The sequence below is a fragment of the Serinus canaria genome, chromosome 4 (assembly GCF_022539315.1).
Source record: "Serinus canaria isolate serCan28SL12 chromosome 4, serCan2020, whole genome shotgun sequence".
Lineage (NCBI taxonomy): Eukaryota > Metazoa > Chordata > Aves > Passeriformes > Fringillidae > Serinus > Serinus canaria.
This window is the reverse complement of record NC_066317.1, coordinates 44,183,721-44,203,693: the sequence shown is the minus strand read 5'-3', so window position 1 is coordinate 44,203,693 and position 19,973 is coordinate 44,183,721. Positions and strand designations below refer to the sequence as shown.

The window sequence follows — 19,973 nt, the reverse complement described above, 5'->3', positions numbered from 1 at the left end:
GCCATGCAGCATAGCATTGATTTTGCTGCAGTGGATATTTATTTCTTAACTGCTTTGGACACAGTTTGATGAGGCTGTGGCTTAATTTGCAAAATATCAGAAAGATGCTTGTCAACATTTTACTTCACAAGGTGAAGAGCCTGAGGAATAACAAACATTTTTTGATGAGATTTTGGTTCTGGTTTTATTTGAAAATGCTGCCTGTTTGGAGAGTGGTGCAATGTTCTTTCCTTTAACTTTCAACAAATTATAGCTTGGAGGTGTGTTTTACTGGATAAATAAAGAAATGTTCTGCTCTTCTTTGGAGTAACTTGTTAAAAAAATCCATGTTTTTATTATAAAAGGGCTCTTTGAAATTTCAGAAATATTAAGAAGTATTTGGTAGAACAGAACACTGATTATACTGCCAGTTCTGTGAAGTTTGCAAAAATTTGGAACTGTAAGCAGTAGGAAGTGGTATCTAGTTGAACAGTCACCTTCATGATGAGTGAGACAGCTGGTGCTGTAGCCTTTTAAAAGAGGCAATATTTTTCAATATTTGCCAAATGCTATAGACCAAGTCTCACACTTACAGAAAAGGTTTATCCTATTCATGTGACTAAACAAAAACCTATTTGCTCTAAAAAGCCTGTTAATTTTGTGTCCACTAAGAAATTTGAATCAAAATTCCTTTGCTCTTTATTTTAATCAAAGAGGATTACTCTATTTATATAAATGTATTAAAACTTAGAGAGCAGAAAAATATCTTGTCCTTCTGTGTCTGTTGTCCTGCTTAATTGTGAGAAAAAAAACTTGATAATGCTGTAGAGAATATCTTTGAACTAGTCTGAAAGCCTAAAAAAAATCCCATAATCAGATATAAATCTCCCATCTTGAATACTCATTGCCCTGATATCAAAAACCTGTTTTCATGCATCCTTAATTATCTCATTTTACCTTTGTTCTCTCTCTTTACCCTCTGCAGAATGCAAAAGAACAGCAAAGACTCAAACCAAATTGCTGCTTCAATATGAGAAATAGTCACAGTTCTCTTAAAGTACTAGCACATTTCACTAGTCTAGTATTGCATTCTGGCACATTTTAGGACTCTAGTATTTATGTCTAATAATATATACTGAAGGGCCAAATTTCCCCAGAGTATACACACTGCCAGTGCTCAATACTGTCATCTGCTCTTCTTTGTACCACAGCAGAGGCTGCCAAGAGCAGCTCCCTCAAGACTGAGAAACTGGTATCAGAGAGATCAGCACTCTCATGCTCAAGGCAGGAATGACAGCTCCAAGTGAAATAGCCTCAAACATGAGAGCTATCAATAATCTTGCACACTCCAAGCAAATGCTCTTTCTCCTTCTAAATTACATTTGCATAAATATAATGGTTATGTATAAGGGGCAGCAGCATTACTGGATTAATTATTTATCAGCAGAAATCTATTTTCCTTACCTACCTGCAGCCTTGCTGGCTTCTTTGCTTGGAGCAACTATTCAGTAAATACTTAAGGTTTTCAAAATCTCTGTTCTGAAACAAGGGGAATGTGCAAGCCTTGGGCCCTGCAAATATGTGGGTTGCATCCCACTTTCCCCACAAACACTAAATATGTTTTAATTAAGTTTAATTAAAAGTTTCTCCAATAGTGATAGGGAAGTATCTGAGAAACAAATTTTTGGTTTCTTCAGAAAAAGTCCTGAGGTACATCTTAATCTATAAAACAGATTCTTTACAAAACACAATATACAGGCTGTGAAATACTTACTATTTGAATGCTTTCTACTACACAAATAAAAACTCAACCAACAGCTACTCCTGAGTTTCAGCTTTTATACAGTAGCTGATCTTTTACCTGTTGAGGTAAATGGAAAGTCCTCCCATGAACTCATGAAAATAGAGGATAAACAAAAGGCAGAAACAAATGGTTTGTTGTGAATAAAAAAAAAAAAATTCCTTCAGGGTCTTTCAGTGACTATTTCAATAAAATATATTGACAAGAAAACCAGAAAAAAAAGGTAGTAAATAATTAGGTGACACAATTTATTGAGAATACAAACTTTTCCAGATTGGCCAAATCTAGAGCTGACAGTGAGTGACAAATAGCTGGCATTTGATGGGCTGCTACATTCAGCTGAGAAGTACTCTCCAACAAGAGAACAAGAAAAATCTTGAGGCAAATGTAGAAAGACTGATCAGAGATATAAGAAGACTGTAAAAAGGTTATGAACTTTCAGTTTGCACATTTATTAGCCAAGGGTAAGGATACAGTATAAGCTACAAAATCACAAACCATTTGAAAACAGAAAGGAACCCTCCACTTCTTCTTACAACACAAGCATGAGAACATATCCAAAGATATTTTCATATAGCAGGTTTAAAATGAAAAAACATGTTTTAATCCAGCATATTAACAGAATTATGGAACTCACGGCCAAAGGATGCTAAGGAGGACAAAAGTATAAATTATTTAAAAATTAAGTTAGATAATTTCATAGAAGATAGGTCTACTGGTGGTTACTAAACATAACAGACTGAACACAATCTCAGGGTTAGAATGTCTCTAAGGCACTGATCACCAGGATCCAGCTGATTTTAGGAAAGACCACTTGCACAGGCCCAGCTTGGATTCTTTTTGTACTGATATTCCGCTTTCTTTACCACTACTCCAGAGTCAAGGCAGGATATTGAGAAGCAGTGAAAACTCTCCCTTTTGGCTAATTATTACTCCTTTTATCAGAGCTACTTTATCTTCTTGGTATCAGAGCTACTCTTCCTGTGTACTCTCACTGTGGAGAATAACTAGACAACAAGGTAAACCAGGTTATCTGTAAAATAATCACTGGCTTTGAGTAACAGAGCTCTTCCAACATGAGACAGCCTAAACTGAACATTGCCCAGGGCACTCCTGTCAGTGTATCTAGCAAAAAGAAAAGCAGTACAAAAAGTTATTATTTGAGCGAAAGAAAAATACTTCAAATTTATGCATGCACTTTGTTTTAAATGAGAACAGTTAATCCAATGGGATTATTCATTTGCTTCAAGGGTAAGCAGCTGGACAGAAGAGGAGCAAAGCAAAGCAATGAAAAACAAAATGCATCAAGGAAAACAGTGGCATACATGTTGCTATGTGTACATTATTTAAAATGTACATTTATAATTTAAACCATTATAATTATCTGCAACTTTCTAGCCTAGAAAACATTTTTACAAAAAGAAATTGCTCAAAAAGGCACACATGCATGCAATCATGATTGCCACACACCCAATAACTCCACTCTTGGGTAATGTTGATATACGTTCAAAAAGCCACACAAAGAGAGCACACCAGAGCAGTATGTGCTGCAGCAGGGGTCCATGCTCCATCAGGGCACTCACTTCTCAAGAAAATGAAACTGGGGGGATGTGGATCCTCTGGTGTCCAATCAGACATTAGTTCTGACCAAACTTCATCCGTGGTCAGGGATTCACAGCAGCCCTCACCAGCTTTGTCTGATGTCCAAGCAGGGAGTAGATTCCCCACAGCCATAATGCAACTCTGCTACAAAATCAACCACCCAGTAGGCAGAAATTCTTTGGAAACCAGGTTTAATTAGTCACAGAATAAATTAATTATTTATTTAGTTCAGTAAAAGGGCTTGGTTCTGAAATGTTATGATGTTTGGCAGACATCATGAAAATTCATTAACCTGTTGCAATCTGCTTGAATCATTGAGGTGGGAGGACGGATATATTTAATACTTTTATTCAGTATTGTTTCCAGGCTATTAGAAAAATTTACCAAAATATCAAAACAAAATCAACAGTCTCTAGCCTGGATCCACTAAACAATGCAACTGAATGAATCTTCTCATTAGGCAATATTCTCTAGTTCCAGCTCAAATTTCAGACAAGAAAAAGTTGTGAAGCACCCTGTAGTTTTATTTTATTGATCTTACACCAATATACAATTTCAGTTTTTGATTTTCTGTTCCGGAGTGAAATATAAGAATTGAATGAAGACCAAGAAAAAAATCATAATGAATCCAAGTTTTCAACACCAAATTTTAAGGAGTTCTCAAGTCATAAAAAGCAGATGTTTGGCCTGGACACCTACTCTGTTTTTCAAATACCCTGCATCAAATCTTCCTCAGTTTATGCACCCAGAGAGTTCCAAGAACATCCATTGGGTAAAGCAAAGAGAGGGTTAGAAATCTTTAAGTGCTGCAGTTTGGTATGCAAGAAATTAGACTTTTTTGACCACTACAGAAGTTGTGGCTCTGATTAGTAGCAGACCAGATAAATGAGATCAAGTTGATCCTGCTATGAGAAAAGCATATCTACTGATCTACTAGTCCGGGGAATACTCCCAATCCATCTTCAAGCCGTTTCTTCCATGTGCAGGACTCCATTAAGTGGACAATGCAGAATAGCCATTTGTCTTCATTTCAACACTCCAGGAAAAGAATGTTAGAAACTTGTTTAAAGTCAGATCACGCAATTTGCAAATGCTCATACATTTGCATTAATGTCATTACATCTGCATTAATGATCCTTGTACTGAGCTCTGTACTTTGTAATTGACCAACTGACCTCTTAGATGACAGCAGCCACCTCTGAAAGCATTTGGAGATGTGTCCACCATTCTCTTATCAGTATTTTCCCACAACAAATTAAATTTACTCTCAAAATTTTGTGTTTTATTTCTTCTCTTGATGTATTTGACATTAAGATTTCTAAGTAACTGACCAGATAAGAACTTCCAAAGATCTATATAGAATAAGATATATTTTAAGCCACAGAACTGTCAACTATGCGCTCACGGCCTAAATACAACATCCATACAAATTACGCAGTTGTATAGATTCCCGACTTTATGAATTTTTAAAAAATGGATTAGATATCCATCAGAAGTTTGCAGTGTTTTAAGAGTGCTTTGCATCACAGTGATGTATTGATTTAAAATATAAATCCACATTAATCTGAAGTAATTGACTATCTACATTAATAATAATGTTCAATTTTCATGAGAGAAGAGAGTGGTTCTTGTGCCAAGACAAATTAAATTTATTACTTGCAACTACAGAGATAGAGATGAAAATCATTATTAAAAAGTATAAAGAGGCTTTTGACAGAATATCTGTTAAAGTTGTTCTGGGTAACTCTGGAAGAAAAAATCCATTTATTAAAAAATTTACAAGAAAATGAGAACATAAAAGGGAACTTTGATTTGTGTAACAACATAATTTACTCCTAATGTATTATCAAGATACTTCTTGACTTCTTGATCAATGTAACTCTCTACTATGTGCTCTCCTCTGTATTTTTTGTAAAACATGCCACAGATGTCAAAACCCTGAGCTAAAATTTCAAAAGCTCACAGCTGTCAGAAGATTAATGTTCATTTGTATGCATAGAAACTCATAGGATTTGTCTTAATTTTTTTTCTGGTTATTTTTCCTTTATTCTTAACTTTCTGGTTTTACCTCCACAAAGAAAACTGTATGATATTGAATGTGTTATATTTGAATAGCAGAGCGCTGAATCCATCATGCCAGGATTTCACGCTGTTAATTAAATGTGGCTGCTTTTAGGAGCTCTGCTGAACAGGAACTGAAAGTCTTATTATTTAACTTAATTTGCTTACAGCCCTAATTTTTAGTTCATATATGTGTAAAATTCAACATGTGTAAATTCTTCATAGAAGCATTGGATACTTCATACTTTTGTGTTTTGTTTCAAAATATGCTTTCAAATTCCATCCATAAAACTGCATCTGGTTACTTTTATATGAAGGATGTGTCTATTTTCTGTTGAAAAGAAAATTTTGGATAAGATGTTGACATTGTATGGGACCATTTATGCCAGTGACACTCATGATTACATTTTGAAAATTATTAAGCAGTATAAAGTCAATATAAACTTGAGGAATTTGAGCATCAGTTAAATAAAATCGAGAATAAACTCTTTTACCTCTTTTCTTCCAAGAAAAGAGTACAGTACTGCTTTTTAAAACCAAGTAATTACATCATGTCATTAGAGACAACAGCCACATTTGGTGTTTAATTTTCTTTACCAGAACTGATAAAATCTTGAATCATTGTCTGTTTGAGCACCCAAATATCCTGGCATTGGTACAAGACTCTTTTAATGGGTTCCCCAAAACAGTCAGGAGAAAAGCAATTCTGCAAGAACATTTTAACCAACTGATGTCTTCTACTTCATGTATTTCTATACTCCTATTTTAAAACTGAGTGTCTCAAGCTGTTTCTTACTGAACACCATTTCTGCATGAAACTCTGCTATCTCTGCTGTACCAAAGAGTTTTCAGGACAACATAGTTAGGTTTATGCTTCACTGCACTATCTATTGGCATAGCTACAAAAACATGGGAATAACTAGCCATAATTAGGAGTCAGATCTTCTATAAATGCCAGTGGGGAAAGAGACCTGAGAAAAAATAATTCGTAAATCACAGGGAAAAAATGATGATTGTTCAGAACTAGTTTTCTGAAGTCAGCTTTGGAAACTGCTCTATACAGCCAGCTCACTGCAAAATGTCATTTGCTAAAATATCGTCTGGGATATCAAAGAAGCGGTCTGGGGACTCAAAGCTGTGAAGAATATTTACAGACAACAAAGTAATTGTTAACAGAGAAAACTGCACCTGGCTGAAACCTCAAACAGAAACAGCAGCTATCAGAAACTAAAGCCTATTATAAATTATATTTTTCAGTCTAGGGATTCTTTGCAGCTCTGAGAAATTATTCTTCATGTTGCATTTTCCTTCCCTTTAGTTCACAACATTGTCAAACAAGGAGCAATGGGAAAGATGCTTCCAGCAAACACTGCTTTGTAGGGCGTGCCAAGAACTGAGAGAAAGATCAAACGTACATCTTCTGGAAGGCTTCAACATGCAGATCACAGTGAAGTCCCACCTAAACACGGTATCTATTCTACTGTGCCTGTAATGACTACTCTGAAGCCCACCAGAATCAAAGACAATTTTGTTATTGAATAATGTGTTTTGGATCAAGCCTCAAATAATCACATTGCATGCATATCCCAATGTCCAATGGTAGACTCAAAGAAGTAGAAGGACCCATCACAAATATTTTTTATAAAGCTGGTGAATAGATTTTTACCATAACACTGTGACTGAGAAACAATGAAGATTAAAGAGATGTATCATTTTCTGATCTGCTGCTACATCTGTTAAAGTTAATATCCTGGGTACCGTAAAGAAAACTGCATTTGGACATGGGGAAAAAATTGCAAGAGAAAACCAGGGGGAAAAAAGGTACATAAGTAATTAATATTTAGCAGAAGGGTCTAAGACACTTCCCTGGTGACTACTTCTCTCTCTCTCTCTATCACTGTGAGCCTGGTTTAGAGGTTGTGTGGCTTTCACAATCATCTGTAATTCATCTATTTGAGCAGCTACATGTAAATCGCAGTTAAATTTAAATGTAAATTTATTTGTGGTCCTTGTAACAATTAGTTTATTTTTTTCTGATTTATAGCTATAAGATCCTCATTTAGGAATGGCATTATCTGAGGTAGGGATGGCTGGCTGTGACCTTGGGTGTCAGATAAGTTGTTCCTAGTCCACAGTTAGTGTATCCTTGCTGGCTGTGTGAGTTATAGCTCAGCTGTTGCCTTTCAGACTGTTAGGATTTGGGCTTATACTATCACAGCTAAGGTGGATCTGAAATCTGCTATGTTGTAACAGAGGATGGGTGAATAAAGAATCAAAAGAATCAAAAGCAATAGTGAATTACAAATTCTTATGTTTGTTGTTAAAACATTGCCTATTAAAATCATCATTGCACCTTTCTACCATTCTGCTCTTTCTATACTCAGAGTTTAATGCAGCATTTGAGAATACAATAAAGGATATTGCAGAAGAATATTAATATATCAAACCTCAGAACACTTTTGTGGAAATCACATTATAATCAAACTGTGAAAAATGAAAATCTGATTCAAGAGAGATCAGACCTATGCACCATTTTTGCCTTAGCTCCATCATGTCCAAGATGCCAGTGATGCCTCACTTGCCCTCTAGGTAGTTACTCTGATACCACCTGAATCTTTAACAATGGAAAAACTGACTGAAAATTATTCCAGAGCTGCAAGTATTTTTCTAAAGGTATTTTTGTCTGTACTTTTGTTTCTTCAGAACTGAAAAAAAATACTGAAGTATCTGAGATGCAACATGAGCTACAGACTAGCAGAGCCAAAATTTGCTTCCTAATGAGGAGTCTGGCACTGAGTATGAGCACTGAAACCTCCAGCCATGGCACTATTAACACTGGTGATGATGAAATGAAGCCTCGGGTATCAGCCTTGCCAATTCTGCCAATGTCTGGCTGACAGAGAGGGACAGTGAACTGCAAGCCAATTTGTACAGCAGTCTCATATTCAAGGCGTGGCCAAGTCATCAAAATTGTGGGCAGGAACCTGGGCATCCTGTGCCTCAGATATCCTCTGGGAAGTCTCCATAAGAAAGCATTTTCCTGATATGCAGATGTCTTGGTTTGGAAGTGAGTATCTTGCTCTTTTCCTAAAATAACACTTTAAAGTAAAGAGAATAAATTTATCCCTAAGCACTGTACTTATAAATCCTGATGCTTAGAGTAACTTTATTCTCCCAAATCAGAGGGAAATTATATATCTAAAAATCACAACTGTGTTTCCAAACATAGTTTGGGACCAAAAGAAAGCATAATAAATCATAACCTAGTTTCTTTCCAATCCTTTTCCACATGCCAACCCAATATGCTTAATATCTGAAGCAGAGGATGATTCTCCCTAATTTTACATCACTTTAACTTGATTCCATTTTGTTTCACATCATCAAAGCACCATGTAGACCTAAGTCACTAACTAATTCTAATATTGCCAATTTTTAAAATATGCTGAGATTCTAAATCTTGTCTTCACTTTAGCACTCAGTTTCATTCCAAGGTAACATTTCTTTCTATGTTGCATTGCGATCACAAAACTGAAAAACTCAGTAAGCTATTCAGCTATACTAAGCTTGAAGATAAGAATTAGAAGAGAATATCCAAACTTTAATAACCAGCCAGAAACTAGTCCAAAATGCAAAACTCCAGCACAGCCTATCATAGATAGTGGAATTAGAAGAGCGCCCAACTCCAGGAATTTCACCCACACAACTGCAGAATGGCAGGAACAACCAAAATTTCTGCAAATACATTTATGTCTGATATGAAAGACCTCACATGTGCAAACATTCTGGGAGTGGTGCCCAGGCTGCCTTTGAGCTCCTCTGGACGTGAGCTCACTTTCTGTTTATAAGGAATGGCATAAGGTAATTTTGTCCTTAACGCTATTAATAGCCAAAAAGCTATTACTAGAGGAACACTGGTGACAGCCATAATGCTATCTAATTCCTTTATAAATTCTCAGCGCTTTCATCTCCTGATAAAAAGAATTGCGTTAACAGCTCTTTTTATTTCTTTTTTTTTTTTTTTTTTTTTTTTTGTAAATTGCCTCAAGTGTGATTGTTTTGCGTCCTTCCCCGTTCGTTATCTCCTCCCCCCGGCTTGGTGACAGCTCAGGCAGGGGACCCGACGGCACCTCCGCCACTTGGCTTGACCAGTACCGGCCCCTGCGCCGGGAGCGCCCCGCCGGCGCACGGGGCGGGGAGATCGGCAGCCCGGCCTCTCCTGGCGCCGGCGGCCGAAGTTTTAACGGCGGCTGCTGGGGGCGGGGGGAAGTGTCCGGGAGGGAGCGGGGTCGGTGCCGGCCATGCCTCCCCCGCGCCCCGCGGTCCCGCGCGGGCGGAGCGCAGCCCCCGCCGTGGTGCCCCGTGGCGGCTGCGGGGCGCGGGGGGCCGGTGTCCGGCGCTGAGCGGCTCCGCGGGTGCGATGTCCTCGCTGGTGAAGGAGGACCTGGCGAAGAGGCTGTTCGGCCCCCGGCGGCAGAGGCTGCACGAGTTCATCGAGGTGGAGGGCGCGGGCGCCCAGCGCTATTACCTGTGCGCCGCAGGTACGGGGCAGCCGCCGGGCGGGGCCGGGCTCCGGGGCTCTGCGGCGGGACGAGGGAGCGGGGGAGGCGAGGGAGCGGCGCCGGGGCTCAGCGCCCCCGGGCCGGAACGGGGCAGCGCCTCGTCCCGCCGCGCCGCTCCCCGGCACCGCACGGAGCCCGGCTGGCTGCTCCCGCACCGCCGGCAGCCCCCGGAACGGCGTTCGGTCCCGCTTGTGAGTCACACCGGCTCCAGGTTTGACACCAGCGGGGAAACACGACATCTGCCCCGCACCTGAGAGCAGTGCTCTGGCCGTGGCAGGGCTGAGAGCGCCCGAACTGCTCTGAAAAGAGCAAACCCTTACAATAGTTCTAGTTAGGGTTTCTACAGATTCTTTGCTAGATTCTACAGATTCTTTCCAAACTCTACGGATTTTTTCCTGCATTAACATTGCAGGAAACATTTGTAAATTTTGTGCACTATCCCTCGGCTTGGTCTAATGTCCTGCATATTGTCCCTATTCCACTTCGAACAAATTAGACTTGTGGTTTAAATAAATCCACATTGGAGTTAGTAATTAGCACAAACTTCGAGTAAAACAAGATTGCTTTAAGTGGTAATTATCTGGCTACTTTCTAAATTTCTTTTCAAGTGAATAATCTATTTCATAGAGGTTTCAGAAAAGCTGGTTTGTGTGTGGTTTTTTAAAATTATTATTTCAAACCACTGAAAAATACTAAAAAGAGAAATGTCATCTATAAGTAGTTAGGTTGAAGTGGATGAATTCTTTCAGTCTGTTTCCTCTTCTCATTCCAAATACATATAATAGGTAGAAATAGTCTGTGTACTTGAGACATAGATGGGGTTGGCATCCAGTATTCTGTGTTCATTAACTTTCTAAAAACATGAAGTCCTTAGAACACATGAGCTGTATTACTGATTATTGGAAACCCTAAGCCAGCTATGTTTCCTGTACTCCTTTAATTTTGGTAGAACAGGCTTTGTCTGTTAGAACTATAAAAGCAGTTTTTAGGAATTAACTCCTGCATATCATAGGGCTTCTAAACAAATAGAAATACCAATCTCATTCATAATTTATGAAACTATCAGTAGAAGTATGATTAGTTCCATGTTGGGGTTCTATAAGCAGTTCACTGTTGTGAAACTTCCAAAAAGGAGAATTAACATTATGCGCCTTTAAAATCTTTCCTAAAAACTTCTTTTTCAGGTAGAGGAGAACAAACCATTAAAGAAAGCCCCTTATCAGATTTACTGATTGGAAGTCTCTAAAGACATAAAGGAAAACTCATGTAGAGTATTAAGAGTAGGATCTCTCCACCATCCAATATTACACTCTCTTAATATATTCAGGCACGGTTGAGTAAGTGGTGAGTAGAGTGGAAACCTGATTCTGAAAGATGGATTGCATCCAGCTGCCAGCAGCTACTGTGTTCTGCTGTGATTCTGTAGAAGCAAAACACATTATCTAAACTCCTATTCCGGCAATGCAACCTCTCTGTGTTTCTGTTTATTTCAAATTACCATTAAAAAAAAAAAAAAATCAGTCAAACTATAGTCAAAACTTGAGAGGTCTCTGCCCTTTGAAACAAAACCCTGTTGTGGGTAACTGAACAATATTTTTTTGCTGCCATATGGCCAGCACTATTTCCTTTCCTTTTCACAACAGCAAGTCCCAGTTCTTGCACGAAGGTGACAGTATCCTTTCACAAAACAGTTTATAAACCCCAGAAGAACACAGAGCTGAAATGCGACCCCATTTAGGGGTTTTCACAACCCAGTATTGGTACACCCAAGAAAGAATGGTGGGGATAACATTTTTGTCCTACAGATACTGGAAAAGGTGTTTAGTCCATGAAAAGCTTTAAGAAATACTTTGTCCACTATGAAGGTACTGCCATAGCTGTGCCCACTTCAAGCAAAGCTTTTAGAGCTTAATAGAGTGACATGGTAAATCTGAGCTCATGCTCTCTATGAAAAAAAATTCTTTGACTCTTTTAACTGAGTGCAAGATCAAGCAGTATGTAAAATGCCGGAAAATAATTTTTGTTTCCTCTTAACTAAAAACAGCACACCCAAGTTTCACCACAGATCTTATGCACTGTGCATAAGATCTGTCCTCTGCCCTTATGTCATAGGATTTCTGTTAGAGGGGTACAGCAGTGGCAATGTGGGGATCTGGGGGTCCTTAGGACATCCCTTTGTATTTTTGAGAGGACTTGGTATTTGGGCTTGCTTTCTTTAGTTTTAACTCTGAGGGACACAACATATTCCCTTACAAGCTGGCAAACCAACAAACAAAATGGGTGAAAGTATTAAGAGAGCTTTCTAAGATTAATATGCTAGATTTGCTTGCAAATGAAAACCATTGTACTTTCTCCATGGAAGATAACACAGTGGTGGTCTTTTGGTCAAAATGATTGAGTAATTATGATTGATAGGACCAAGGAAAAAAATTATTTGTTTTTCTCAGGCAGGGAAGCTATAGGTTGAGAGAAATTATGATCAATTTATATATTTTCCACTGTTTTTCTTTGCAATGAAAAGAAGGAATATCTCCAACATATATATACTTTGTTGTTACTTAATAATCATTTTCTAATAAGCAGGTGAGAATAAGAGCTGTTTTAACAGGAGGAAGGTAAAACTAATGAAGTTTCAAAACAGGGTTTCAAAAATTCGGGCAGTATTTGGAAATAAAAGCATTTTGCTCCTGTGTTCCTAGTCTTGTGCTGTGATGTCAAAAGGCTCCTGCCAGATGTAGGTGAGTTATTGACCTAAGCTATTCCTGAACTATCAGTTAGCTTAGGAATGTGGCCTGCCCTGCAGCCATCAGCAGCTGGATGTGTAGGAGATTGCTCAGGCTCTGGTACTTTTCACACTCGTAATGGTCTGTTGCAGAAATCCAGTCTCCTAGTCAGCACTCAATGTAATCAATTAATAATGGTAGTTATTGCAAAGACCATCTTCATGCTCTTTTTAATCTCATTTTCTGCCTAAGTTGGAAAACAGTAATTTCTATAAATGTAGCACTGGACAATTGGAAGCTTTAAGAAAAAATTTCGATGTAGATTTCATTTACATACTATATAGGGAAATAAGAGTTTTGCTTTAAAAAAGTAATGGCTTCGTAAGAGAACTTCCTTCACAGAATGGAAAGAATAGCAGAAGTCATGTAAATGCAGAACCTAGGTAAAACAGAGGTTTTGTAATTTCCTAACTGCAGCACCCCAAAAAGTCTCCTTCTTGAAGTAAGAAGGATAATGCAGACCCAGTGCCAGAATGAGGATTTCATTGCAGTGCTAGTGAATTCCCATGAAAGGCTTTTGAACAAACAATTCTTTCTTCACAGGGTGGGTAAGGTAAATCCTAAATCTGCTAAAATCTGACAGGTTTCATAGACGACAACTTGGCACTGTTCCTACTACCTGGGCAAAATAAAGCTATAAGTCCAGTATAACCCAATACAGCCCTGCCTGTCAGGGTTTAACTTTGAGAAGTACTTGCTTGCATATCTAAACTCTTTTTTTCTTGCAGTAACTAAGAGTAAAGAAGTAGAAATATGTATGGTTAAACACTGGCGAGTGGACAGAGAGGAGAAATATGAAATAGTTGAAAAGTGGTTTTTGAAAGATCTGGAGATGATTGATGGAAAAGAAGCAGATACAGTAAGTGTCACATTCTGTATTATGTACATAGAAAATAATTTTCTTGTTTTGCAATTTAAAATACAAGTATAATATGCAATTAAAATGCATTATCTGAAAAATAAAATTAAGTTACCAAGGAATTTTGGCTTTATTGCTCGTAAGAGGCTCCACATCGCATTTGCACTCTTGGAGGGGAAGAGGAAGGTGAGATTTTTTTTGTTTGTTAGTTTATTATAATAGCTTTCATCTCTGGTTGAGACCTCAGGCAGAAGATGGGTGTTTTCTAATTTGGTCATCATAACTGGTAATAAAAGTTCTCCATCTGCAGCTTCCAGTGTAACCTGCACTTAATGTAATAGATTTTAGAGTATATTTGAAAACAAAATTTCATTAAAAATTTTTATGGAGACTTTCTTCTGAAGTGTTGTGCTAAAATATTCTTCAGAAATGAATCAGCCTTTTACAGCTGGGATTATCAAAATCTGTCTCATTTTTGATTAAAGAAAAGCCTAACGGAACCTCAAACTCATGGAGTAATTAACACTGCTATAAATATTCATAATAGGTATTCATATCCATAGAATTTAAAAGAATTTATCTGCTGCTAGGATTAATTGTGTCAAAGAGTCAGAAAGCACAAAGAAATACAACTCTGGCAGAAAGGACAATCAATATTCTTCTTCTCCCACAGACATAGACAGCTATAGTCCAAGGCAAGTGCTTTTTGTATACTGTGTTTTAGGCAACATAACAAACTGATTCAGTTCAAAACAAGACTGTGCAATACCAATAAAGTAGAGTGTATTGCATGAGAAAACTTAGAAAGTTTTACTCAGAAAAAAATCCCAATGGCAAAGAACTACAGCTGCTAATTTTCGAAGTTTTAAAAGACCATTTAAGATGAATAGCAGAAGTATCTGAAGTCCTTTAGAGCCCATCCTACTGAGAAAAAGCCCTGTATGTAGCTGGGCAGATAACAACAGATTGCAGTTCTAACTCTGTAATGTGTGTAGTAATTTCATTCTCTCTCAATTTTTTTTTAGGATAATCCATATTTTGATATGCATTTCCAAAAAGTCTACAATATGGAAGCATATAGTTGTGCATCTAAATATACCTTTGCTCGAACGCTAAACAAACTGAATGCCACGTACCTTAAGAAGGACTTCAAGATTGTGAACTTTGATGACACCTACCTAAATGATGATTCAATCTGGTCATCCAGCAATAGAGATTTCTTAGTAGTTATGAGGGTTTGCTTCTATGCTTCCAACCTTTTATGTCTGTCCCTCTGTCGTTTGTCCTAAAGTAGTATTTTCTAACATTCAGGTGATTGACTGGTTGACTTTCATTGACCAGCATTTCATAAACCATCTGATCAAAAAGTTAGTAGGTGATATGCAGTGTCTCCTTTTTAATTTTACATGTAAGTAAAAAGTGGAGCATACTTTTTACATGAATAGTTGATAATTCCTTTATACATATGAAGAGGTCCTCATTCTAGCAAATACTTATACATACTAGAGATTGAAAACATAGAACCAGTAATTATCATGGTCAGCGGGGATTGCTTATGTAAGCAAAGCTCAGCATTTGCTTGTATGTTCATGGAAGTATAAATGATCTTTCATTAATAGCCTGAAATAGTTTTGCAGCATTAAGAGCATTAACAGTTGGTTCATGTCTTGGAAGTAGGAGGAAAAAAAGACATCAGTTGAGTTCTGTATGAGAATGATGCACATTTCCATTTCCAACTGTGCTGAAACACAGAACTCCATTAAAGAGATCACACCTACATCCCTACAAGAATCCAGTTCTCATCCTGATGAATAGGAGTACTGCATTCAGCTACCATGGGACCAACTTTTCACCTATGCAGCTATATTATTTTCCCACAGAACATTTAGTATTCCCTTTGGCCTTCATGCTATTTGTGATACTGTCTTAGAAAACAAATATTCTTGAGCAGCATTGCTTTATTTGTCAGACCTCTCAGAACTTCCGTAACATTAATATGTCCGTTCTTGCCCTTCAGTGTTTATGAGCAGCTATGGTTAGGGAGCAGAAATTGTCTCTAAACTAAAGGATAAGAAAATACTGTGTAAACAGTAGTTGTTGGCTAGTAGAGTTACTTCGTAGGCAAGTGATTGAGTTTTCAAAATAGAATGATGAGAGTTATTTTCAGCAGTTTCTAGCTAAGTGTAAGCATATTCAGTGCACTATTTAAAGGCACATTAGTACTTAGAGCTACATTTACCGTGGGGTGGAGTCTATTTGAGGGGTTTGGAGCAGCTCACAAAATGTAACAGCTGGACTTGTGATAGCAGTATACTATGGTAGAAACAGAGGATAAGTGGCAGCTGTGTTGAGCAGAAGCTGAAGAGGAACAATGTTAATGGTAAGAAGCATGGTGTTCCTGCCCAGTATCTGTCAGTTAGCTGGCACTAAACCACAACCCAAATAAGCTCCATTCAGAGAAGCTTCAGGTCAGAATATCCTGCAGGAGAAAATTGGCTTTTTCCTTTGCAGCCAAGGGAGTTCAGGAAGGCAGGCTGTGGACTAAACTGGGCATGGACCTGGAGCTGAGTGGTGTCAGCTCCCAGAAAATCAGAGGCTGGTTCATGTCCTCTCTCAGCACCTGCTATCTCTAACATGGGATAGCTGTGCAAGGGTACTCTGCTGTACTGTGGCTTAGACTTTGTCTTTCATGTGAACTCCCACCTTGAAAACATTTGTGTAAATGTACTTTGGATTCAAAATTGAAATAACATCAAGTAAGTGAGAATATATTTGAAAACCTGTAAAATGTACAGCTTTCTACTTTTGCAGTGTTGTCCTTTTGTGTATATAGGAAAGCCCATACCTTTGATTAGTTAGATATTTATTCTAGGCTTATATTGCAAATTACATTGGTTCTAACACAAATCTTAGTAATTATTGCTGTACAGTAAGACAGCTGTGAGGGCAGTTTATGTGGGTAACAGAAATCCTCTGGCATTTGTAAGGTCCTAAATTTGCCACCTCAACACTGTTAGAGAGAAGGAATGTAATTTTAGTGATTGTTTGCACAATACAGTTGCTCTTTTGAGAATGTCTTTGGGGTAATCCAGTGCAAATAAATGTATTGTGACATTTGATTATTAGCTACAAGAAGTATTTGCCCAACATCCAGGTTCCACAAAACCATCTTCTATAGAAAGCATAATTCACGCTACTGCTATCTATGATACATTGTCTTGTTTGAATTGTGTATTGATTGTTGAGGTCACAATGTTTTCCACAATATTTACAAATTCTTTGCTTAATAGGCACAAGGAAATGTTTTCTGGGTGGAAAAGCTTTCATCATTCATCTTGTAATTATAATAAAAAACATAGAACTCTAAAAATGAGCACTTCAGAGCATTCTTTTGAAATAAAGTACATATATACTGAATTCTTGCCCAGTAATTGTCTGTATCATTTTAGAAACTGATGATAGCTAAACAGTTACTATAATGTTCAATCATATTTAATGGACTTTCATTGTAGTTTATACATTTTTATTCTTGTACTATATAAACATGTAATGGACTATATTTGAAGACAATAAATCTGCATTTTATGTGGAAGAATATGCAATTAAAATCTCTCTGGCATTTCTTCTGTCTGATAATGTTGTATTTCAGATATTCTTAACTGAGCAGTCTGACTGAACAAAAGGAATGGAAAAACCAGAGACATTGTCTATGACAGTTATTTCAGTTACTATCTAAAGGAAAAATATACTTTAAAACATCTTTGTGTACCTAATCTAGGCACTCCTTACTTTCACACAGTTCTCTACAAGATATCAGCTACCAAGACTGTAATTGCCTGACTGTGCTATGGGAAGTCTGAGGGACACTATCACTTTGTGGTGAGCATAGCAGAGCTGCACCACAGGACACAGAATATGCTAAATTATGAATGGAAAAGACCCAACAGGATAAATAGCCCATCTTTCAGATAATGTGGAATTATTTCCTACATCACATTTCCTGACCTTAGATAAATGGAATGTAGTTTGAAATAAAATATCTGGGGATTCATCTAGTTCTCCTGGAAGAATTCTCCAAAACTGACTAGGAAGGAACTTACAGGAGGAAAGGATTAACACAATTGCATCTGTAGCATTCCTATAAAAGGTTTCAACTACATGATGGAATGATTACTTGAGATGGGGGATATAATGTAGATTTTCTTCAGAAGACAAGTCTGTTCCAGGGAGAAGAAAATACATGGTAGCCTGAAAATGAAGAGTGATCATAAGCAAATGGAAATTCATGCTCACATAACAGATGGAAAGGGAACAGAGGCTGTCATGGAAGACAGGTGATTTCTATATTTTTAAACACTTAAACCAACATCAGAATTAAGAATACAGGGAAAGCTATGGCAATGGAATTTATTTAAATTTTATTTATTTACAGCAAAAATACTCCCCTCCTGTGAGTTCATTTTTCATGGTTAACTATTATTTTCTTGCATCTTAAATTAAGCAAATACAGATCAGTGCAGAATTTTAAAAAAATTTTGGAAGTGAAACAGGGAGCATGTTCTGAACTGTGCCTTCTAGGTTATTTCTCATACTTCTTTTTGTTTTGGAGTCATACATATATTAACATACCTCTTTCTACTACAAGCCTATATTGCTTTCTCTGCCATCTACCTATTGCCCAAGGCTTTCAGTCACGTTCAGCATATGAATATTTTTTCTAGTAAAGTGAATAATTGTATTTTGTAATTTTTAATATATAATTTAAGGATATTTTTTCATGACTTAAAGTCAGTATTGGAAGATCAAACACCCTTTCTAAAGAGCATCTGTGGGAAGCTGAAGTAGGAGGGGAAAGGATGGCACTGTGCATCTTGGCAGATGATGTCTCTTCAGTTTTAATGTGTAAACCCATTTTAGCAGTAAAAAGTGCATTTGAATGTGGTTTCCTTTCTCTTTTAGCACAATTAAAGCTAAAAGATAGGAAATTAGAGCGTTCTGCCTAAAACCAACAGCTTTATGAAACATTGTCCAGTATTTTATGGCTGCCTTGTCCAGTCTTTATAGAGCTAGACAGAGACAGTTACATTTTGTGGCTGAATTGCGAAATTACCAAACTATAACTTCTATTTTGACCATGGCCCTCATGTATGATATAGAATTATACAGCATGGTTTTTTGTAAGTCAGAAAACAAAAGTACATTTAGTAAGATTTAATTGGTCAGTCCTATTTAATCACAAAATATTCTGGGAAGGGACACACAATGATTGTCAAATCCAGCTCTTAAGTGAATTGCCCATATGGGGCTCAAACCCACAACACTGGTGATGTTAGCACCATGCTGTAATCTACTGAGCTCATCTCAATTAATGCTTTTGATTAAGTGGAAATATGACACAGGAATTACAGAAACACAGTTCTACATGTTAGAAAGCCATACTGGCAATTTAGAACAATTCCTTGGAAAGGATGTTTTCTGTTCTTTATTGGCCTTGGCCACGGCCTCACAAATACATTTCATCAACTACACACTAAAATGAATAAATCATATACAATTTAAGTAATCTGGAATGATTTCAGTCTGTCCTTAACTCTGCACTCCATTACATTAACAATGCTAAAAATTAGGTAAGTGTATTGGTCATGTGGAGAACCTCTGTCACAGTGAAGGTAGTTCCAGTTTTCACAGAAATCATCAGTGACTACAAGTATCTATAGCCATTTTGGACATCAGTTCTCATGGTTAGATGCCAAATCCTAAATCTAATCTCAGCATAATTTTCCCATCTGGATTATCGCTGACATCAAAGACTGTCAATTAGTCCAGATTCTTCTACCTAGGAGCAAAGCAAAAATCTGAATGCTGTTCACAGATTAGGAATATGAGCTGAATGTGAGCCAGCTGTGCCCAGGTGGCCAAGAATGGCCAAGAATGGCACCTTGGCCTGTACCAGCAATAGTGTGGCCAGCAGGACCAGGGCAGTGACTGTCCCCCTGTGCCAGCACTGGTGAAGCCTCACCTCCAGCACTGTGCTCAGTTCTGGGCCCCTCACTTTCAAAGGGAAATTGAGGTGCTGGAGTGAGTCCAGTGAAGGGCAACAAGGCTCATGAAGGGTCCAGCAAACATGTCCTGTGAGGAACAGCAGAGGAGCTGGGTTTGTATTGCCTGGAGAGGGCTCAGGAGGGGCCTCACTGCCCTCCACAGCTCCCTGAAAGGCGGCTCTGGTGGGGAGGGGTTCGGTCTCTCCTGCTGTGCCTGCAGTGAGAGGACAAGAGGAGGTGGCCTAAAGCTCACACCAGGGAGATTCAGGTTAGATATCAGAATTTCCT

General features: G+C 37.9%; 1 protein-coding gene across 1 annotated transcript; it reads left to right on the top strand.

Moving 5' to 3' along the window:
- The first annotated feature begins 9,860 nt into the window (after positions 1-9,860).
- EXOC1L (exocyst complex component 1 like) lies at positions 9,861-17,207 on the top strand. The gene is made up of 3 exons (XM_030239228.2): positions 9,861-9,981; positions 13,514-13,644; positions 14,670-17,207. The coding sequence occupies exons 1-3, from the start codon at positions 9,861-9,863 to the stop codon at positions 14,931-14,933; spliced, it is 516 nt and encodes a 171-aa protein (XP_030095088.1). The 3' UTR covers positions 14,934-17,207.
- The last annotated feature ends 2,766 nt before the right edge of the window (positions 17,208-19,973 follow it).